General features: G+C 38.7%; 4 protein-coding genes across 7 annotated transcripts; 1 reads left to right on the top strand and 3 right to left on the bottom strand.

The window, feature by feature from the left end:
• Nucleotides 1–2,118: 2,118 nt before the first annotated feature.
• On the top strand, nucleotides 2,119–4,208 carry LOC122016104. 2 transcript variants are annotated; one of them, XM_042573305.1, is made up of 2 exons: nucleotides 2,122–2,434; nucleotides 2,635–4,208. In XM_042573305.1, the coding sequence occupies exon 2, from the start codon at nucleotides 2,782–2,784 to the stop codon at nucleotides 4,015–4,017; it is 1,236 nt and encodes a 411-aa protein (XP_042429239.1). In that variant the 5' UTR covers nucleotides 2,122–2,434; nucleotides 2,635–2,781; the 3' UTR covers nucleotides 4,018–4,208. The 2 variants fall into 2 exon arrangements, with proteins under 2 accessions (XP_042429230.1, XP_042429239.1); XM_042573296.1 differs by having other exon boundaries at nucleotides 2,119–4,208.
• Nucleotides 4,209–7,165: 2,957 nt separating this feature from the next.
• On the bottom strand, nucleotides 7,166–10,313 carry LOC122016074 (dehydration-responsive element-binding protein 2B-like). 2 transcript variants are annotated; one of them, XM_042573256.1, is made up of 2 exons: nucleotides 8,731–10,313; nucleotides 7,166–8,340 (listed from the first exon to the last, which is right to left on the bottom strand). In XM_042573256.1, the coding sequence occupies exon 2, from the start codon at nucleotides 8,187–8,189 to the stop codon at nucleotides 7,293–7,295; it is 897 nt and encodes a 298-aa protein (XP_042429190.1). In that variant the 5' UTR covers nucleotides 8,190–8,340; nucleotides 8,731–10,313; the 3' UTR covers nucleotides 7,166–7,292. The 2 variants fall into 2 exon arrangements, with proteins under 2 accessions (XP_042429190.1, XP_042429181.1); XM_042573247.1 differs by having other exon boundaries at nucleotides 10,110–10,301.
• Nucleotides 10,314–10,925: 612 nt separating this feature from the next.
• Nucleotides 10,926–11,827, bottom strand: LOC122016096. Its single transcript, XM_042573287.1, has 2 exons — nucleotides 11,645–11,827; nucleotides 10,926–11,582 (listed from the first exon to the last, which is right to left on the bottom strand). The coding sequence occupies exons 1-2, from the start codon at nucleotides 11,679–11,681 to the stop codon at nucleotides 11,083–11,085; spliced, it is 537 nt and encodes a 178-aa protein (XP_042429221.1). The 5' UTR covers nucleotides 11,682–11,827; the 3' UTR covers nucleotides 10,926–11,082.
• Nucleotides 11,239–22,411, bottom strand: LOC122016082. 2 transcript variants are annotated; one of them, XM_042573277.1, is made up of 13 exons: nucleotides 22,086–22,411; nucleotides 20,354–20,396; nucleotides 18,742–18,795; nucleotides 18,299–18,362; nucleotides 17,064–17,120; nucleotides 15,845–15,951; nucleotides 15,703–15,741; nucleotides 14,827–14,915; nucleotides 14,626–14,704; nucleotides 12,956–13,003; nucleotides 12,792–12,801; nucleotides 12,580–12,696; nucleotides 11,239–12,405 (listed from the first exon to the last, which is right to left on the bottom strand). In XM_042573277.1, the coding sequence occupies exons 1-13, from the start codon at nucleotides 22,292–22,294 to the stop codon at nucleotides 12,392–12,394; spliced, it is 930 nt and encodes a 309-aa protein (XP_042429211.1). In that variant the 5' UTR covers nucleotides 22,295–22,411; the 3' UTR covers nucleotides 11,239–12,391. The 2 variants fall into 2 exon arrangements, with proteins under 2 accessions (XP_042429211.1, XP_042429203.1); XM_042573269.1 differs by lacking the exon at nucleotides 11,239–12,405 and having other exon boundaries at nucleotides 12,419–12,696.
• Nucleotides 22,412–22,561: the final 150 nt, after the last annotated feature.

Raw genomic sequence — 22,561 nt, 5'->3', positions numbered from 1 at the left:
GGAGTGCACCTACGAGAGACGCGAGCGGTTGTCGGATCTTGGGAGGATTTTGCCGGAGAGCCTCTGCACCTTGGGCGGCAATCAATTCTCTAAAGACAGTCGGCACGTCCGACGCTTCGACCGGAGATACACAATTTCTTAACCCTTACTGTTATTAACGTTTATTGCATGCTCGTCATTTATTGGTGCAATTATAGATTACTGTATTAGCATAATTAGTTCTATTACAATTACTACAGTAACTTATCTCCTGCGCAATGGCTACGCAATGGTGCAGGAATAAAATTTTATCCCCTTCTAGGTGTCTAGACTAGTCCGGACACCCGGACCATTGCTGACGCGGACCTAAATTTGATCCACACTGAAACGACCCGAAAAGGCTCTTGGTTGGTGCTAAGGTTGTCCGAGTGCCAAGGCTGTCTGAGTGCTTAAACTAGGTCCAGGCGCCCGGAGGAGTCAGCTTCGTGCTGACTCGTCTAGATTCTTCTCCGGTCGCTTAGGTGATTTTCTGAGCATATAGAGTTGAGCTCATCCGAACTCAACTCCGGTCTTCTCCTATAGTAGACTTCTACTCCGGCTGCTTGTCTCTCGGAAGCGCCGCGCGTGCCCTTTTCGCTCCACCGATGTACTCTTTCGCTTCTCTTCTTTCAAATGTACCTAGCCTATCAACTCACTTTTCATGTCATTTTTTTTTGTCTGTTGCGTCTTTCGCTCGATTTTTTGTATTCCTAAACTCTCGTATACTTTGATCAAGGATTAAATTTAACATGACCTAATTTAATCCGATTGATCAGATTAAAATTAATCGGAGTTACTTACACATACGAAAAGAATGACGAATTGTGCTACACATTCAATGACTCAAAAGTTTTCGATGCTTCCTCAAAGTTGGAATGACCGAATGGATCTTATCGTAGCTAGATTTTGCAAATTGTAGTTAATGATATGCTACTCTTTCATAACGAAGGAAGTACGTGGTTTTGTAAAAACAAGAACCTGTTTTTAATAAAAATTATCAAATAAGTCTAGTACTACCATAATAGACACTATTATAACAGCCTATAAATTATGAAGATAACAAATGTAAATAATACTATATTTTCAAATTATAAAATTAAACGAGGGGATTGATAGGCCCTACCTATAGTTGTGATAATAAGATTACGATCTTATGTTAATTTCGATCAAATTAATACTATTTGAATATCATCCATTATATAACAATTAGCAAGTAGTTAATAAAATATGCAAGTACATAAGTCAATTTTGTCTCATTCTAAAATTTAAATTTTTTTTTTATCTATTAAATAATTTAATTTTAATTTAAATAATTCATATTTGATAGGATATTGTCCTTTATTTGCTGACTTGTATAAAATGAGGGTTGAGATGTCCATTTTTCCCGGAAAATTTTGTACGATAGCTATAATTAGTTAGGTGCGCCCAATCCATCGCACCCATTGCATTTCCAATCAGGAAGTGGGTGACAAAAACGGGTAATTAGTCAAACGGCAGAGGCATGATTGCTTGCTTCGCGTGACTCAACAACTGATTCCCAGCTTGGATTCCAGTCAAATCATGACTCTAATCGCGACTGCAGACACGACAAGATCGGCGACGTCCATCGTCGCCTCGTGGTAGTCTTGGCTCGCGATCGCAGGCACGAATGTAGATACGAAAGCGGTGGAATGAGAAGATTCAGAAGAACATGGATCAACGCTACTTACTATCTTTTACTGGCCCCTCAATAAGGGACCCACGCGTTTTCTGACAGCGCACCCGGCGGGGCCCGTGTCGGCCGCCTCGGTGCGTGTAACACCGTAGAGAATTATAGAAGCTGCCTCCTAGGCGCGGGCCTACTTTCAAGCTCTCAAATGCCCTTATCCTTTACTATAATCACGAAACTGGCACTACCTTTGGATCCGCTTTTTTCCCGTAATAATATAAGGTGGCACGCGCATCGAGATTCGTTGCCTGTGCGATGAACGGTTCTGATCTTCCCTGGATTTCTCATTCGATGGTCTTTTATAATATTTATCCTCGTAATAAATTTTATTATATAAAGACCCTTACCCAGGGCCGAGTTGGGAAACTCGGTGAAGTTAGGCGAGCGTTTGAAAATCCCACGCGTGACGTGAGGAATCGCCGATTCTTGATAAAATCGCGGCGAAGGAGAGAGAGAGAGAGAGAGAGAGGAAACGAAGGAACCTCGGAGACGATCGCCAGAGAGATGGCAAGAGAGTAGCGGAGGAGCGCCATGGAACGCCAATTTTATACCTTTCCACCTTTCCGTTTCTGGAATTCGCCGTCCGATCGCCCTCTCGTGGGAGCAAACCACACTTCCGCCCGCTTCTGCTCCCGCTAGCCGCCCTCTGCCGTCGTTGATTTCTTTTAGGTTAGGGTTCGTGGTACAGTTCTTCTTTTATTGAAAAAGGTGAGCATAGATAGGGATTCTTTGATTTGTTTCATTATTTTCTGGCTATGGAGCCGGCGTTAAAGCCGAGCTCGGTGCGCAACCTCCTTCTACGTGCGCTCCTCTTCATCGTTTCTGTTTTTCTCCTACGGTTCGTGTACGTCATCACTGTCTATGGGGGCTCCTGCACCGCAAGCGATTACTGCCTCTTGTCATCGCAGGCAGAGCCGCTCGCTGTCGCGGGAAACGCCAGAGGATCCGCGGCCTCGGTTTCCGTCGTTTCTGCCCATGTCGGTCTGGGGTCGTCCGCAACCTCAGCCCTCTGGACTAGCCGAGAGTGGCGGAAGGTCGTCGAATTCTATTCTGCCATGCTCCAGGATCTTGTGGTCGAAGGCTTCCTCTCCCCTGCCTTTAAGTGCTTGTGCGTCGGTAGCCCTTCGGGATATGAAGTGCTCGCGCTCAAGGAGATCGGAGTTCCTGACGCGGTAGGCGTCGCTAGGAAGAGAGCGCCGCCGTTGGTGGTTGCTGGAGGCGATCCTCTTCGACTTCCATTCAAAAACGCCACCTTTGACTTTATTTTGGTGGGGCAAAGCCTGGATCACAGCAAACAACCGGTGGATATTGCGGCCGAGATCGAAAGGACGCTGAGGCCCCATGGGTTCCTTGCAGTGCTAACTGCCTCCGCTGCAGATGCCTATAGTCTGCAGTCCCTCGCACAACTTTTCCCTGGCTTCATAAATGTTCGAGCAAGGGAGATCAACTATTCAGATTCTCCAATTTCTCTCCGGGAGGTAGTTTTCCGTAAGCAAGAAGGTGCAAACATTGTTAGTTCAAAGAGTAATTCTCATACTGAATGCCCAATCCATGAGAACAAGCTCCAGATTCTTCAGTCAGCAGAGCCTATAATTCAGGATGAGCCACTGAAGCCATGGATCACCCTCAAGCGGAACATTCATAATGTGAAGTATTTGCCATCAATTGCTGATATAAGCTTCAAGCAAAGGTATATTTATGTCGATGTAGGTTCTCGGAGCTATGGCTCAAGCATCGGAAGCTGGTTCAGGAAACAATACCCCAAGCAGAATCACACTTTCATGATTTATGCAATTGAAGCCGATAAAGCATTTCACAAAGAGTATGCCACTAAGAAAGGTGTGACCTTGCTACCCTTTGCAGCATGGATACGCAATGAAACTTTAACCTTTGAGATTAATAATGATCCAAGTAACCATGATGTCGAGAAAGGACGAGGAATGGGCCGTATCAGGCCTATCGGGGGCTCTGGTAGTCATGTTTCTACAGGTTCAGTGAGTGCAATTCAAGGGTTTGATTTTGCTGCGTGGCTGAAGAGGACAGTAACTGAGAGGGACTATGTTGTGATGAAGATGGATGTTGAAGGGACTGAGTTTGATCTGATACCGAGGCTGTTTGAGACTGGGAGTATCTGCCTGATTGACGAGCTCTTTCTTGAGTGCCACTACAATAGATGGCAGAAGTGCTGCCCTGGACAAAGGAGCCCAAAGTACAAAAACACATATGGGGAATGCTTGAAGCTGTTCACTTCACTAAGGAATAGCGGAGTCCTTGTTCACCAATGGTGGTAATCGGGAACAGATTGTCTCATGGAATTTGTGTGGTACACAGCCCAAAACTTGTTAAATTCATGCTCAATTTCTCACTTTACTAGTAAAGGAGTTCCATTTACATTTGATAGAATACAAAATAAGAAATGTGAACAATCACAGTTACCTATATGTCTTTCACAAATGAGGAAGCTAATTCTTTTGTGTGGCCATTTAATTCTTTGTCAGTATTAAGGCATCCTTGTCAATATGGCTCAAGTACATAGCTTTTTGTTTGTTTATCCACCTTATTAGTTGAGATGATTGTTTCCTTTTTATGAGATATAACTCATTCAAATGGTTGTGCATTTTGAACTAAATTATCTATATGCATTCACTGAACTAAATTATCCCTATCATTAATTTCATTATCTCACTGCTACATTAATCTTCTTTCTGATGTTTGTTTTCTCTGGATTATGATCATGTAAAATTTTGACTGGAAGCTTACTGGTGTCTTTATGAATGTCATCCTCACTTTGTGTGATAACGAACGAAGTTTTAAAAGAATTAGACTACTCTCGCACCCACCATTTATAGATACCTATTAGATATGCTTTTGGAGCACAAATCTCCTGGACCACTTTTTTATGATCCAGAGGATACGCCACTCGTATTTGCGGTCGGATCGTGGCCGCGATCCGGCCGCAAATGGTTGCGATCTCTTCCTGGGTTCACCGTCCCTACCAGGTTATAATTTTTGTTCGGCCGCCCGAAGGCCTCCGGTGGTGGATAAGTGGCCAGGTTACTGGGCGTCGAGCAAGGGTGTCTTCCAGGCGGCCTCCGGCTGCCCGCTCTGAACAAAAACTATAACTTGACGGGGACAGTGAACCCAGGAAGGAATCGCAACCATTTATAGTCGGATCGCGACCACGATCCGGCTACAAATACGAGTTGCACATCCCCTAGATCATAAAAAATTGTCCAGGAAATCCTGCCTCCTGCTTTTGCAGTAGTTTTTTTTTTTTTCAAATTCAGTTACTCTGTGAAACTCTATCAATGAACATTCATAGGCTTAAGTGGGATATAGGAAGATCAACACCTGCTAGTTTTAGATAAATATGATTTTGTCTTAGTTTTTTCAATTCTGCAATATTTTGTCAGCATCATACTTTGCAAGTTGTATTTTAATTCTTTATTCTAGGAAGGAGAGAAAGAAGTTGAATATTAGGAACTGCTTTCGGTGAGACATGGTGGTCCATAGCTTATGTTATTATATTAGAATTTTGGATAAATGTAGTTCAACTGATTTACGTACCATTCTATGGGTCAGTGTTGACATTCTTAAGCTTTAGAATGTCAAGCCTCTGCTACTTTTGATAAGCTTTATATCTAATTAATGTAGAGTTATGTTTTCTGCCAACTTTGAGAGTATCACCTAGATTGAAAACTTGGTGTCTCCTAAGCTCACTTAAATATAATATGAGAGGAAAATTTTATTGTACCAAATATAAGAAATAAAGAGAGCATACGACATAGGCCAACTCACAGGGACATTAGGTTAACACATCACACTTTAAGATTCTTGTTCATAATATAGTTAGTAGTACTAGCACTACTGGGAGTAGCGCTACTGGATCTTTTACAACTTTCTTCTTAAAACTGGAAACTAATGATGGGAAAACACACGACTTCTTCAAAACTTTCTTCCCCTCCCATAATTTCACTTATCTATCACATTCTATGCTCTGACTCCTGCGTGGAATTCATGCACTAAAGTGAGCTGCTGTTGGAAATCTCAGTCGAAAAACATCGGGCCTACAGAGCACTATTTGTTAGCTGCTTTTGGCAAATGCGCTGTCAATGAGTTGCTGATTAGCATGCCAACAGTGTTCGAGCAACAGGGAAGATGATGAGGGTTAAGATGATTTTCTATCAAATTGTTACTTCCATAAACCCAACATTCTATCTTGATGGTCCATGAAACTTTGTTTAGAAAAACGACTCAAGTGTTGTTAAAATATGATTTTTGAATAAACTTTGTATAGCTAATCACATTTAAACTTGTAAAAATATGATTTTTGAGATAATTTTATTAATTGTGTATTGTTAATAAAAGGGAATCGTTTTGGATAAAACGATATCGTTTTGAGACAATTTTAGATTTACACTTGTCTATAAATGATTTATATTAATTTGTTATCTTGTGTTTTATTTATCTTTGGACTTAAACTTCAGACTTGAATTTATATTTATGTTGTATTTTCACAGTAAGTATTTGATTGTTTAAAAGTTTTAAATTATGAGTAGTTTATGATTATATGAATTAAAATGTTCTATATATAGATTTATGTTATAATTTAAATTAAAATATTTAATGATCAATTAAAAAAAATATCATATTTTTTTTAAAAAAAAATTGATTTAAAATATGATGTGAAATCTTATGATTTTACGATTTGATTTTACGATCCGATTTTATGGCTACTCTAATCATTTTATCTAAACTCTTGATTTTGACTTGATTTTGACAACACTAGTTATTATCATTTGATTTAGTCAAGTATCTAACTTATAAAAGTCAAGTCCCATCAGTTGATCATCATGAATGTCGACGCATTCGAGCATGTTTTTTTTCATATCTTGACCACTTATACAAATGACTAGTAGTCATCCGTGATTTAATCCTCCTCCTTATTGACTTAGGGATAGATTGCCGGAGGTGATGGAGCAAGCAAATCACCTTTTATTCTCTCATGTCTTGATCACCTGTACTAATAATTAATAATCATTTATAATTTACCTCCATCATATTAACCTAGAGATAAATTATCGGAGGCACTAGAGCAAATAAATCATCTATTATCACGTATTACAAAATGAATGCAGTAACTTATCCTTCACCGAGCCCAACGAAAGGGATTTGCATTTGATAAAGAGGTCGTCTGTATTTATCAAACTAGTCGGTTACATCGAATTTATGATGATTGATGGTTGATATGATTGACAATATTAATAGAAAATGAATTAGCCAGAACTGATAAAGAATATTTCACACAAAAAAACACTTGATATATCATGAAACATAAGACTACAAACTTATAATATATATCGGGGTAAACCATTAGTTTCAAAATCTAATGGGTAAAATGTCACAAAGATACCTTCTAAAAGAAAGGAAATCCTGGTATGCACAACGCCTATAAATAATCAATAGAACAAATACACGCTATTTAACATACTTTTTTTTAACAAGAATTCGCTCGTTTAATTTTGTTGAACAAAGAACCGTCATCTTTACCAGAATTTGATCACCTCTAATAATGATGGTTTGAAGGCAAGTCTGAATCGAACATTTCAAGCCCTGCATCGTTCTTCAGAGTGTCCTCTAATGAAGTCTCCCAATCATCTACCGTGGGAGCCATAAGATTATTGCTGAGGCCAACTTCCTGCAGGTTCGGGTGCAAACCCCATATCATGGCCGTAGCATCTGGATTTTGAGAATCGAATGCAGTATCTTCAGGCAAGACGCCTTGCCAATTTGAACCAGTGACATTGTCAACGTTTGCCATCTCATTAGCCATCATGTTCAACATCTCTTCCACAGAAAAATCTTCCTCCATGTTTGAATCTTGGACCACCATCTTCGAAGTGACGGCTGCAGACGATGAGACTGGTTCAACATGACACCCCAATTCATTTTTCTGATCTACCTGTGGAAATTTGGTTTCGGCCTGCTGGAGACGTGATGTACCGTTCACAGCATCATAATATCCCACCTCGTCTGCCCTTTCCACCTTGAGAAGCTTGGTTCCCATTTCTGCGTGCTCAAGAACATGGTCCATGGCAGCTGCAGTGTCAGTTACAGTTCTTGGAACCTCTATGCCAGCCTGGAGAGGCACAGACACATCTACATCCAGTTGTTGAGAATCTTGGCAGGAGACAGAGGCATCCACAGAATCTGAGTGATACGAGACTGTGGTTGATTCACATGAAGTGTCACAAGGCAAATTGACACGGGCACGAGCTCCATACATAGCCCTTGCGGCAGCATCATAAGCACGAGCAGCTTGGATATCATCAGGAAAGGTACCTAACCAAAGTCGGCCTCCTCGATTTGGTTCTCGGATCTCTGCGACCCATTTGCCCCATGTTCGTTGTCTTACACCACGATATCTGCAATTGGCATTATCTGGGCCTCCTTTACCTCGCATGCACCCTTTCTTTGAGCCTTTTGCAGGTGGCTTTTGAACTTGCTTTTCACCGTTTGGGAACCCACAGAGCTGGTGATTGCGCTGGCGCCACCAGGCAAGGGTTTCAGATATAGAAGCAGAGCCATTACTCCCTCTACGCGCTCTCCTTTTACTGGCACAAAGAGGTTTTTAATTGACAAAGTGAAAAACTTGGGAACACGTACGGAATAAGTCACTAATAAGAATATCAACAAACGTGAAGGAAAACAAAATTGATAATCAAAAACACACAGCAAGCAAGAAAGCAACGCACACTGACACCCCCATATCAGCCAAAACAATATTTTGGCAAAAGAGCACACACAGCATGCATAACACAACAGGGGAAGACATCAAGCAACCCTCATCAAATCTTCAGGAATCCCGGACCAGAAAAACTTTGATATAAAAAGAGTACTAAAAATGTTCCTTTGTAAATAAGCAAAATAAAAGTCAACTCAATGAAGGAACTCGGAATGAAACTGAAACACAGTAAATTCAGGAAGAGATGAATTTATCATACCTACATACCGCGTAGAAACACAGTTACCAAGCACCTGCCGCTCCAGAATTCTGATTCGGCAGACATCACAAGAGAAGCACACAAAATAAGTAGAATGTGTTCATTAGAAAATCACAAGAACTAAAACTCAGTCAAATAAAACAATGATCTCAATGATTTATATAGATATATATATATTTTCCGAACATTGCTAAATCAATAGGATCACCTAATGAGAACAGCAAAAGTGAACATGAGAAAGATACATGACCATTGCTACAAGCCCAGGAAACCGATTCAAACGCGCACAGATCAGATCTCACTAACCACCATAACAGAGGCCATTTGGGTTCAGAAAATCCATTAGATACCAACAGTCACATCGAATGTGTCAAGATCCAAAAAAACAGCTTCAAGGTTCAGCACACAATGGAAGACTAGGAGTTGTCCACAACTTGATCGGTTGACATGGTAGGATTAGTTTAGTCAATAATGGGAATGGAATTGCTAGTAATTGATGTTCTCAATTTTGATGGTAAAGAGAGGAGGAGGATATTGCTAGTATGATACAACAAAATGAATGAAAATTTTATGAGACCGGCATGATCCACCATGCTTAGAGATGAGTAAGTTTGGTTGTTAGGAAGTAACACATATAGCAAGTTTCACTTATAGGGATCAGAATTAATAAAATAGATAGGATGGGGTTTAGACATGTTCAAAGGTAATTGCTAACTTAGATTGAATTCACATGTTCAAAGGTAATTACTAACTTATAGTGGAATGTTAAGAATTGCTTAAGCTAGTTACACGAATGAAAGAGCCAAAAAATATACTTCGACAATTACTGGTCGCTTTAACAAACACATTACTATTTGAAGAAAACATTTTAGAACAAAAAAATTCAACCAACCTTAATACTTCGTTGCACCAAAATGTATGTTCTCAGTTGGTAAATATAGTTTACACGCAGAAAAAAAATTATCCAACCCATAATAAAATCATTACCAATGAGCTCGGGAGGCTCTGATATATAAACACATATAACAAGTAACAAGCATCACTTACGACCGCATCAAAATGGTCGAACTAATTCGATAAGTATTAGCAACACCAATACCACAAAGAAAACGTACGAGATCGTATCTATCCACTACCTTTCACTGTAAAAGGACAAAAAAAATTCCAAATCTCATTGAAGACACCCTAACTACTGCAGAATGAACAAACAATAATCAAACAGAGGGACATAAAATGACGCGAAGAGCAAAACTACGGAAAGCCAAAAAAAAAAAAAAATCATCGGCTAGAAAACCTAGGTCCTAGGGAAGGAAATAAAACGAAACAATGGATCAAACTGGAGAATATACATCTAATCGGAGCAAAGCTTCCTCTCTCACCTATCCGTCTCTGTCATCTCCTGCGGTTCCTTTTTCTTCTCCGTTTAGGGCTCCAATCTACCTCGCGGTTTCGACTTTTCCGCTTTTCGAACGTACGTTGCTTGGGCTCGAAGGAAACTTTAAGACGGCTCCCCGCGCTATTTATATAGTAATAAGGACCTCACGTGGGAGCCGTCGTGTCCGATGCTCAACGTCACCTGGTCACGTGGCGGTCGAATTCCGTTCCTTATCCATCAGGCCATCGCTTTTTCATCTAGCCGTACACGTGTGTCTCAACGTGGTCGCAGTGGCGATCCGGAGTTTGCTTCCCAAGACGCCCACGGCACGGCTTCCCGTTCGACGAATTAGAACCGCTTGATGGCAAATGAATGCTCAGGATTTATGAACATCCAAAGGACAGGACGCATGGTACGTTAGTAATGACGCGTTTCATTTAGGTCACGGATTTGGTTTGCATGAGTTGGTTGAATCATTGCCACGTAGACCCGGTCAAGCATAATCGACTTTGCAGATATTCAGCCATCTCCAAATCCAACGGAGAAGTTTTATTTTGATTCAGAACGAGGAGTTTGGGCTTGTGTTATATTTGATTCAAGATATTGATCAATATAACCGTTTTGAAAAAATAATTCAAGTATATCTAAAAATTTTATAATAAATTCCAGAATGCCTTCGGTCATCTCAATCAAAGAAGAAACAGAATAAGTAGATTGCAACGAACAACAAAAGGATAAATCAAATTCCAGAATGGATTCTTTTCATCTAGATCAAAGAAGAAACAAATTAAGTAAAATATTGTAACAAACAAGATGAGCATAGAATCAAATTTCAGAATGTTTTTTTTCGTCTTAATAGGAGAAGAAAAAGGTTTGGTGAATTCTTATGACACCAAATCAAGGAGAACTGAGCAATGAACATAAGCTATCAAAGATAAGAATTTTGTTTTTTTTCCCTTTCAGCTGGGTGTACTGCTCTAACCTCTCAGCCGCCTCAGGCGATCCAGCCACTGGTCTTCCGGCACTTGATTCGCCCATTCCGGAGGGATTCCAGGGAACGCTACTCCCCTCATCGCATCCACGACCATCGCTGTATTCTCTGGAGTCAACGGAGCGCTCCTCCGCCTCTCGTCCTCGCTGAACGCCCTCGAGATCGACGCCTCCAGCTGCCTCACCCTCTCCTCTTCCTCCTCGGCCTCTTCATCCGCCGCCTCTTCCTCCGCGCCTCCACCAGCGCCGTCAACGGGAGGTCCATTCAGATCCAGAGCCGATAGGACACCCTCGGCGTCGAGAAAGAAGACGCCAGGGCTAGGGTTCTGGATATGGAACACGCCGCCGTTGGATCGGATTGGGGAGGGGACAGCGGCCGCGTGTTCGTCGGAATCGGAGCTGGGTGCAGATCCGTCGTCTTCTAAGGCGGATATGGGCTGGTAGTGAGCGTCGTCGTGGTCGTCGTCATCGTCGGTGGCGTCGTCGTCTGTGCAAAATGGAGATCGAGAAGGCGATCAGAGTGTAAGACTGGCAGAGATCGGAGATTACCTCGGTGGCGGTTGTGGAGCCCGTTGGAGATGGACATCGTCTCGCCGACAGCAAGTTGGCAAACACGCCTGCAGATCCGTCGGAGAGGAAGAGGAGAAAAGGGCTGGTGCCCCAACCACACCGCTCTTTATCGGGAAATTCTCAATTTACCCCTACAAACTTTAGCTTCATCTCCATTTTTAACTTTATTGGGATAGTCAAAAATTTCTCGAGCTCCGCATGTTCTTCATCAAGCCATCAATCCAATAAATAATAGTCGAGTTCTTCAAAGTCCATTCGATCCTTTTTCTAGAATCGCAACTTCAATTTGAAAGGCGACAAGACTCCCATTTCTCCATAGCTATGCACTCTCGCTTCTCGCTAGCGAGGTCTCCACGGAGCAATTTCATTACTTGTGGATAGACCATTCATCGATTATACTCATTTTGTACATCTTTGATCGCCTTGTACTCATTCGACTACAGATAGAATCAGAGAATTCAGTTGCATTTTCGTAATCTTCTTGAGCTCCCCTTGCAGCTTCTTGCACTCCCCACTAATGATTATCAATCTCCTCATCCTTCTACTTCAACACCTTATCTTGTCACCAATCTACTGTCTTCTCCTCTGAAATTGGGGCCACTTCTGCTTTAACTTCTCGATGTTGTGATCTGCTATCTCCTCTAAAATTGGGCAACTCACCAAAAGTCTTCGCAGGAAGGGATCGCCAGGGGAGGCTCATTGTTGTAGTCGACCATCCACTCTTTGTCAACAATTGATCACTGCCGGTTAGCATATGAAGAGCATATTATTTTCTTAAAGAACATTATGACTATATCAAGGAGTTCATTACCTTCAACAACATATAACGAAACAATAAAAAACAATGTCGAAGGCAAACTCAGCTTAACTTGAAGGTTATAGGGGAAAAAATGAAAGAAAGAAAGAAAGTGTACAAGTCACAACTGCATCAAAGACGAGAGCCATTGCTTGGTTACTCCAAAAGTTTGTTTTCTCTCTTTCAGTGTGTAATAGCAAAAGGACTCGCCATGATGGAGTAAAGCAAACAGAATCTGAACTCTGATGAACCAGGCCCCAAGTTAGTTCACAGGAGCATAAGAACCTCGGTTGTCCCTACCATATCCGCTTAACCGTCGTGCAAAATTACCTAGCATATTCTGCAAGGAAGATACGCAGTCATTGTAGCTGCATCAATTGTAATTTCAATAAAAAACTGACGAGTAGAAAATCATAAATTTTAGGATTAAACTTGATGCGAGCTTGGCATAGTATAATTTTCATCAAGATAACTAACTGTAAACACAAACATACCTTTGCTCTGTGCGGCAAGCTGAGCCAAAAATCTAAGTTTGGAATAGCCTGGCAAATTGCAATATAATTAGCCATTAAGGTTTACACTGGATATTTATGGGTAAAGTTGCTTCAAACAACACTAGAGAAGATATTTGCCTAAAGTTGTTTCTTGGAACACTAGAGAAGAAAACAGTTTTTGCATATTCAGGTTCAAAATAATCAACATAACAGTATAAAATAGCTATCAGATGAAACTGGATTCACATTCAAGCAGTAACAAAAGGTGTGTCCAAAGGCTATCATTAATTGTTAGGTCAGTACTATGAAAACTTACGAGTATTCTAGTTGTTTTTTTTTCTTTGACAATTTTCTGTAAATCATACTCATCAAGGTTCCACCTGATTAGGTAAAAATCGAAGCAGAAGGTTCTGTAGTTGTCAAAAATTAACCAATATCAATGCAGATAACCTGAGTTGGATTGATATTGGCAAAAAAGATTGATTTGGTGTTTTCAGAGAAATTGGTCAGTTTATGAAGATTGATGGTCAAATTTAAAAAGATTAGGGTTCAAGAAGTTGCTAGAACAAGGTTCTGCAGTTGTCAAAAATCAACCAATATCAATGCAGATAACCCGAGTTGGATTTTGATATTGGCAAAGGTTGATTTGGTGCTTTCAGAGAAATTGGACAGTTTATGAAGATTGATGGTCAAATTTAAAAAGATTAGGGTTCAAGAAGTTGCTAGAAATCAGCAAGATTTTACAAGAAAACGGATGAAATTGATTGCAATTTCATCAAATTAAGAGGAAATTCATTGTGTTGATTGCAATTTGGTTAAGTTTGGCTAATTCTGGAAATTCAACTGATCTAGCTGATTTTTCACCCATCCAATTTTGAATTCTAATGAATTCACATGTGAGACAAAAGTCTTCATTGCTTGCTTAAATCCCATGATTCATCATAACTCCTTGTTGTCCTCATTATTTTGTTTTTTCTTTTTTCCTATTGATTTAGATTTCACAAATTCCAGTGATCCAATACAACCAGTACTAAGATATTTTTGAATCGACGCCGATATTAATTTTGACAACCATGAAAGGTCACATATCCATAGAAAAAGAGGTCATGGCATGTTGAGCATGCGTAGGATCTGGAATTTGGGAGGATCTATGCACCCAACTAAACCAATTGACAGAATTCTAATTTCTAAGTGCAAGAAGAGATGGGTAAGACTTGCATATCTTTTCTTGCAAACTCTTATACTACATCAAACTCACTCAAAGATTATTAACTTTTCATCAATCTTGTCTTTAACCCAAATTCGTCCTTCTCGTGGGAAATGGTGTTCAAACTCAATCTAACCTTTAGGACTAATTAGACAAATTCAACTTCAAATATCATCCTGTACTCAATTACTCGGCAACCATCACATGGATAATCCACATATCTTGTATTGCAAGTGAAATCAAATCATGGCGTTCATGATTTTTGGTTTCCATATTCAGATCTTTTGATATTTCAAGTTGCACCCAGTAAAAGTATGTGTGATATAATGAAATCAAAACAGCATGAAACTAAATTTTTTTACTTATTTTGGCTTCAGCACCACATGAAACATAGCAGATCAAATGCTTGAACACAGACCAGCACAAGTTATAGAAGCTAAAAAAAAACTAGAAGAAATCTTACTTCTGCACCATGAATCCCCTGGAAAAAGAACCTATAGACTGTGCCTATAAGGATGTAGCCCACTAAGAAGCACAAAATGCTGCAAGAACAAAACAGGAACAGTTGCCTTAGCATTATAGAATTTTTATTTATACAGAGAAGCATGGAACTAATCAAAGCACAACAAACCAAAGTGGAGCTATGACTTAAGGTGAAACACACATCATAAGTACTGTTCCAAACAAGCCCCATCCTCTTCCATTTACATAAATAACTTTTGCACACCCAGATGGATGCCTAAGTGCCACGGCCTGCAGAGTTCAGTTCAATGATGTCTGTTATCCTTTAATCACTTTATATGAAAAGTTAACCCTACATTAAAGATCAGTCATATAACTGCAGGAGAAAAGGATTTAAGTTTAAAGCTAATAGCATTCACTGTCAGAAAATCATCAACAAACATCTAGTGATCCTTCAGCTAGAAGAAAAAGATCAATCAGAGATTATAAGATCATTATATGCTTCCCAGTAAATAGGTTGAGCAATTCCGTAAGTATCTAATTAGAAGCAAATGATAATAAAATGAGAGTACTGGAACAAAATTCTAAATTCCCAATAAAGGAATCAGAAACGGCCATATCTTGAACAGATATTAGAATGATAACTTGCAGGAAGTGCAATCAAGATTGATTTTAGAGAAGGAGAATCAATTAAAACTGGTGGTGCAAGGAGGGCAGCAGTTACTAAGAATTTTACTCATAAAGAATAAATAAATGTACTGCTCCAACTTGAGTAGATATTACTTTTGATAGAGCTGGATAATTGAAGATGCAGCAAATGACAAGATTGCAAGAAACTATTGGTATATATACTATCAAAGACTAGCAACTCCTAGTTAGTTCATTCTTCAGGTATCCACTAACTTAATTATCATCATTGTGGATATTAAACAGAGCGAAAAGGAGTTTGATTACTGTTTCCTTCTCATAGTTGTCATAACATCTTTTTCTTGCATAAATGAGAACTGCATGAAACCTGGATGTTCTCTTTTTTATTCAATTCTAGAGAGAGAAAGGAAGTAAAGATTTTTGCACTCACATAGTCACATTTTCCTGTAATGTTCAGAGAATTTGGAACCTGTGAGTAAAATTACCAGTAAAATTTTAGGAAGGACAAAATCAAATAGATAACCATAAAATCTAAGCATGCATGTATTGGTGTAAAAAATGGAATGGCATACTCGGACTTCATTTGAATCACAGAAGATGGAAACAGAAAGCGAGCAATTATCCTGGGTTCCGAATGAGGATGACTTAACAAGAACACCTTTCAGAGGATACTTCTGATCTGTTCTACAATCAGTATTAAGTAATATCAGTTTTATTATTAACAAATAGCAATGAACAACTTTCTAGGAAACTCAACATGTGAAAAAATGTCCCAGAAAAATCCTAAAATTGTGCAAGCACTTCAAGCTGATCCAGAACAATGGACCATATACTTGACATGGATAATCAATCTGTAAAGTGCCGTGTTTTCAGTATTCACAACAGGTTTCATTCAAAGAGCTCGAGGCTGTACCTTGCCTTATCAGAATACAATCAACTATTACCTAAGACTTTGTGTGTGCGCCTGTGTGCTGCTGCGGCCAATTAGCAAAAAAATTCAAGATTTGAAGCAGTAATTTACCATTAGTTCAACTTAAAAGTTTAGGTTCCAGTTTTCATGAGCAAGTAAGATAAACAGAGAAATACTGCGGTTTCCTACTCCAACATAAGGATCAAGCATGTCCTGAGATACAAAACCAATATCTAGGATTTTAGTAACATGGTTGAGCAATAGATTGTACAGGGCATTGTTGTAGATGTAGCTTGATCTAATAAAAATTAAGAAATGCACAAATAAATATGATATCCCACGTAAAATTGTAGGTTAATAATGACAAATGATAAGTCAATAACTATCAGAATTGATAGCATAGTAATATAACACATTATAGCAAGAAAGTCATAAGATGCATGAGCAAAACAGAGATGCAATTAGTAAGGACACAGGAGAAAAAATATTTTGGTTCAAGAAAGAAACAAGTTAACTCTAGATGTGAAAACAAGGTCAGGAAGAACAGAATTACAAAATTAGAAATGATGAGAACTGAGAAGGATAATGGATCCCTCTGAGGATATGCTATTACTAAGGAAGTAACAGAAACATCATTGTAGCCACCAAAATATCAAGGCCAACTAAAATTCATAATTGGTCATAGTAATAACCACCAAAGGACTTTAATAACCTCCCAAAGCCAACACAAAGGAGCTCAACAGAACTTAAAAAGGATCCAAGTTAAATTAATAAGATTGATAATGGATAAAGTTGTCATGATGATGAACTCAAATGCACGCATGTGACCTGCCTATAAGTTTGATTAATGAAAATCAATACAAATAAAAAGTAAGCCTTACCTATAAGAGCAATGTATAAATCTGAAGACCTCCCAATAGTTGTGCAAACAGGATATCCTGCATATGCAACTAATATTAGTACAATTAGAACTACCACACAAATGTAGTAGGAATCAAGGTTCAAAATTTCGAACGCTGCTGAAGTTTCACATTTTGTGTGGAACAATACTATTTCGATACTATACTGATGTTTCAACATATAGTGCCTGCAGAAAATTGAAAGGGGAAGGAGAAGGAAATGAAAAGGAAAAAGAAAAAACAATTATATAGCTAACATTGGAGTTTGTCTCAATAGCAATGATACAATTTTGAGATTCTATTGTCTGCTACAAACTACAAAATAATAACAAACATCATTTCAAGTGTTTTGTAGCTTGTCAAAAGGTGTTGAATGTTAGTATGACATGATACCCATTGACATAATTAACACGACACAAATTGATTATTGCATTGAGTAATATCGAAATGATATGTTTTGACCATGTTGTTGCTTAACACCATACGAGATTTCAAACCATGTAGGATACTATTGGCCCTGAAGAATATTGATCATCATGACAAATTGATGATGGCAAAATATTGTCTTGTGCTATTATTTTTAAACTCGAATAGTGAGACATTATCAAAACACTCGATTAAATACACAAAAAAATAGCATGGACAATTATTTGCAAAGGCAAGGCATCCAAAGGGCTAAATGAGTTCAATACTGCTTTGAAGATTGAAGTTAGATTTTTTTTTTTTTTTTGGTTATACATGGCCTCACCACTCATATCCCAGATAGCCCTTCTTGGTGTATATTATTTGTCCATTAGACTCGCTAGTAGATGAGTGTAAATAGATTTAATTTAAATCCTTAATTGTGAAGAAAAATCTTCAGAAACTAAACGTTAGTAGAATTAAGATTGAATCTATGATACGTAATTTAGTATGTTAATATAAGATCCATTGGTAACGATGCAAGTAAATGCTCTGTGATGTTGAAGATAATCCTCCATGATTGATGTAAGAAATAGGACTGCCGAGTAAATGCTCTGTTGCATAATTTAGTTAACTTGTACTTGCATAATTTAGTTAACTTGTACTTCAATGATTTCCTTCAGTGATACACTCCCGACATTAAACATAGACAGGACAAATCAGACATAGGAAAAATCTTAATTTATTCCCTTTTTAGGCACTGATAAAGTATATACTTTGAGTAAAAAGATACCACAAACAAGAGAATGTGTTACCTCCTACGTTGCTTGCCACAAGTGCACTGCATGCCGTACCACAGTGAAGTGGACCACCACAATCCTATTTACACAAATCAAAGGAAAAGTCAGCAAGAGAAAACCAAATCTTCATGCTTCCATGATGGATAAAAATTGGACAATTACATAACAGTCATCTGAAAAGCAAGTTGGCCAAGCACTGCTCCTACGTCTACTACTTTCAAATTTTCAGATAATTCTATCATCAATATGCAACAGTATCACCTATCATTATGTAAAAGCAATCTATCACAATATTATCTTTCAAGTATAATACAGCTATAGAACCATGGCAAATTTTTTTGGAGAAAAATCAGTTAGCTAAGACTAAAGCACTACTTAAAAAATTCTGATGCAACTACAAATGCAAAAGAAAATGAAACAGCATATATTAAAAGATGAAACATAACAAAATCAGTTACCTGACAGCCAAAACATCTTGGTGGATCATGGTTGAATATCATTTGATCACAGAGCTGTTCAGATTGCGATTGAATCAGTTAGATAGAATAGCATAAAATAAACAAGATTGCACACAAAAAAAGGTGAAACTTTTTCTAAAGAAAAAAATAAACATTTAAGCACAGTGTATCTCGAGCTGAACCTCACAATTGAAATATATGTCTGGATATTTATAATGCGATGCAATTAGGCACATATGTTCTATTGTTGGACATGCAGAGTGAGACAAGCAAAAGGGTAGATAGGTTCTTATATGTTAGACTCTCCAATACATCTCTTGCACCTATGTCCGTATGGTTAGTCCTTTTGTGGTGGGTAGGCCTCCAGCATTACAAGGTGGCACATGTTACTCTTACTGAGCAACTCATGCAACTACAGAACATATGGAGCATAAAGGTAATGTAAATCAAATATCACCCTCATAGTAACATGGTGCAAAGTGCAAACATGAGGGTTAGATCAAACAGAACACAGATGGATCTGTTGGCTCGAAATCCCATAGTGGTGGTAGTGCATTTAAAAAAAAAAAAAAGGCAGCCCATGCACGAAGCTCCCGCCATGCGAGGTCCCGGGGAAGGATCCATTGTACGCAACCTTAACCTGCTTTTTTTTGCAAGAGGTTGTTTCCAGGATTCGAACCCGTGACCTTTTGGTCACATGGAAACAACTTTACCCTTTTGGTAGTGCATTTGTTCTAAGAAATTTTGATGTCGTTTCATTGATCATCAGATGCAGGTTTGTTAACAGAAATCAGCTCCAGAATGTGAAATGCAGCAAACCTTGGAGCACAGAGACTACATTTGAGGGTGTAGAACCAGATAGTGGTTCCATGCTTAACTCAGAAGAGGGACCTGCATGACTATATTTAATGTAGTACAAAACTATATCATCACCAAGTAATGTTGGTTTCAACTATACATGAGATCAAATCCATGATCTTATGCCTATATTGAACTCTATGAAAAACTGTATCATTAGTATATTCCTATCATTATTATCAATATTTATTACATTAGCTAGAGTTTTTTATTCTCCCTGCACTCCTTACACAACTTGCATAACGGTTTTGACACCATGAAAATATTTCATCTGACCAGAGGAGGAACAGAGCAGCAACTGATTGTCCTGCTTATTTTGTTTGACAATGTTATATGCCACCCCAGCCACAGAATCATTTGTCCTTGAATTTAAGAGGAGAGTTATCAACTCGCTGAAGTTGTTAATATCTTTAGGTTTCTTGTGTTTTATAAAAGATTAATGAATTTTACTGCCATCAAGCTTGAGGATTTATGAAATTTGCCTGCAACAAGCTAACTACATGACACAATAGATTAAGAAATAGGTTTATTGTCATATGTAAGAGTTCAAACCATGTTTGCGTCCACAAAATCTTCAAGGCTAACAATATCAGAATAGCATCTAGTTAATTATAGGAAGAGTAGAATATGCAATGACATATTATTTTGTTAGTAATCAGCCATTGCCATCCTCTATCCAGAGATTGGGGAATACCAGATAAACAAGTTATGTTATTGATATCAATTTTAAAGAAGGTAACCTGATGAAGCCAACCTGAAACCAGAGTGAAGTGTCATTTACAACCACTTTGTAAAACCTACAAGAAAGAGGAATTGCTCAATGATCAATATAAGACTTTCAGATAACTTCAAAAAAACTACGATCCATAGATCCAATAATGGGAGGAGGAAAGAAATAGAAAGAAGATGAAAACTCAAAAACTGGTTATCAAAGAAGAATATAGTAGTAGCTTATGCAAAGCCAAATAACCAGTTTTCTCCTGTAATGGAGTCAGACATATTAATAGCTCACTACTAAAGAAGATTAGTAATGAACAAAAATTCAATGGAAGAACATCTAGATAATACAGATGGAATAGAATAATCTTGCTGTGCACAGGTTTATCAATTGTATATCAGTTGCAACATCAACTGTCTATCTATTACCCATGAAATTGTTCTAGATGTGTTTCCACCTTCCTATAAATTGGATCAGCCTATAGAAGCATGACATATTAGTGGGTTAGATCCAATATGATAGCAAGTATGTGCCATTAGAGAATTTAAATACAAGGCATAGCTCTTGAAGTTTTTTTAGTGGCTGTAGAATAATTTTGAAGGCTGTCTTACAAAACCTAGACAAATTGAAGGTTATAAGACATCTAAATTCAATGTCTACGATCATAATGCAGAAGCCATAGATGATAGATCACAGCATATATGGGAAAAGTAGGAATTAAACAACAACAACAGCCAAGTCTTATCCCATTAGATGGGGTCTGTTTATACAAATTCTTTTATGTCATTCGGCTCTATCCCCTATTATATCATCATTTATATTTAAATAATTTTATTGTTGCTAACCAAGTCTTTTTGGTCTTCATACCTCGTTTGATATGGACATTTGTCATAGTTCCAGGCAACCCCGCCAAAGCCGGTCCCAAGTCCGGTTGAAAAAGGGCAAGGGTTGCACATTAGGTTGCTAGCCAACATGGACTTTCATTCAAATGTTCAATGAAAAGTAGGAATTAAACACTAACCTAAAATGTCTTTGACCAATCTAATAGATGTTACAGTGTAATATAAATAAGATATCTTTGTCGAATTTCAAATTTAGCTCAGTTCGGAAACATCCTTACTCATCTGTACTTGAAGCCCATCCAGATCTACCATTATGAGCAGTCATTTCCTTTTGGATCACTTAATAACCCTATGATTAGGTCCACACTGTTACCATTTCCCATAATCATCATCTAGTTTAAAATAGAATTGAAAGACAGCAGTCTATGGATGATTCTTTGAATGCAAAATTATAGAGATGGTGTATGGTAATGCAGGTTCCCGTCTTCTAGAGTTGCAACAAATATATTTCGTTACCACAAGCAGAGCAGAAATAAAATAACAAGTTTAGAAGCTCAAGAGGATAACGAATTTGTGATGGAAGATTCTGATATTGTGCTCTCGCCAGAACCCAAATCAAATAAATAATTGAACCATTAACTTGGGTGGCGTGCATGACATGGACACATTAATTCTAAATCTAAAATACGAAGTACACTGATCCAGATCATATCAACCAACAGAATGTCAACTAAATTGGAGCGATACCCAGAGAACCGTAAACTTCACGCACCCCTAACGAGGAGCCATATCGGGTAATAATAAATAATCTAGCACTGATCTTCTTTGAACAATACAAGAAGACAAAGGAGAAGAAGAAATTTACGAGTTAAAGCTTGGAGGCGAGAGTTGGAGGGTAGAAAAGCAATTGTTAAAAGGAGGAGTACCCGTCTTCGCTGAGAACGCCGTGAGGGTATTTGGAGGTGGGCGACGCCAAGCTGTAGTTGTAGATGACGTCCTGGCGGCGGACGCTGAGCTCGCAAACTCCGTCGCCTCCGCCTCCGAGTGAGAGTTGCGGCTCCAAGGAGAGGAGGAGGAGAAGAGGGAGGAGAAGGGCGAGGGCGATACCATGGCCACGGAACGGCCGCATCGTCATCTCGAGAGGCCGCCGCTCCTTCGACCAGATGCCACGCTGAACCCCGGCTGGAGCCTGGAAGGAGACGGATCAGATCAATGGGCTCCAAATTTGCATCTGACGATCTGAGTCATGGAGTAGTCGATGCTTTTAGTTATTTATTTAGACATAGTTAGTTAGTTTTTATTTATTTAGATTCATCCATTCAAATAAGAAAAAGGAGAAAATAAAGGGCGTGTTTTTTTTAATCGTCGAGATGATACCTATTTTGATTTTTTTTTAATCAAA

The sequence above is a fragment of the Zingiber officinale genome, chromosome 1A (assembly GCF_018446385.1).
Source record: "Zingiber officinale cultivar Zhangliang chromosome 1A, Zo_v1.1, whole genome shotgun sequence".
NCBI classification, from domain to species: Eukaryota; Viridiplantae; Streptophyta; class Magnoliopsida; order Zingiberales; family Zingiberaceae; genus Zingiber; species Zingiber officinale.
This window is presented reverse-complemented; position numbering and strand designations above follow the sequence as displayed.

Bases quoted from the DNA above. Each gene is read 5' to 3' on its own strand.
- LOC122016096 (XM_042573287.1), bottom strand. From the start codon at position 11,681: ATGTCCATCTCCAACGGGCTCCACAACCGCCACCGAG. The intron at 11,583-11,644 runs GTAATCTCCGAT...CATTTTGCACAG, and splicing joins GCTCCACAACCGCCACCGAG to ACGACGACGCCACCGACGAT.
- LOC122016082 (XM_042573269.1), bottom strand. From the start codon at position 22,294: ATGACGATGCGGCCGTTCCGTGGCCATGGTATCGCCCTCGCCCTTCTC. The intron at 18,796-20,353 runs GTTGGCTTCATC...CAATCTGAACAG, and splicing joins ACACTTCACTCTGGTTTCAG to CTCTGTGATCAAATGATATT. The intron at 14,705-14,826 runs GTGTGTTTCACC...TTGTTCTTGCAG, and splicing joins TTTGGAACAGTACTTATGAT to CATTTTGTGCTTCTTAGTGG.
- LOC122016104 (XM_042573296.1), top strand. From the start codon at position 2,482: ATGGAGCCGGCGTTAAAGCCGAGCTCGGTGCGCAACCTCCTTCTACGT.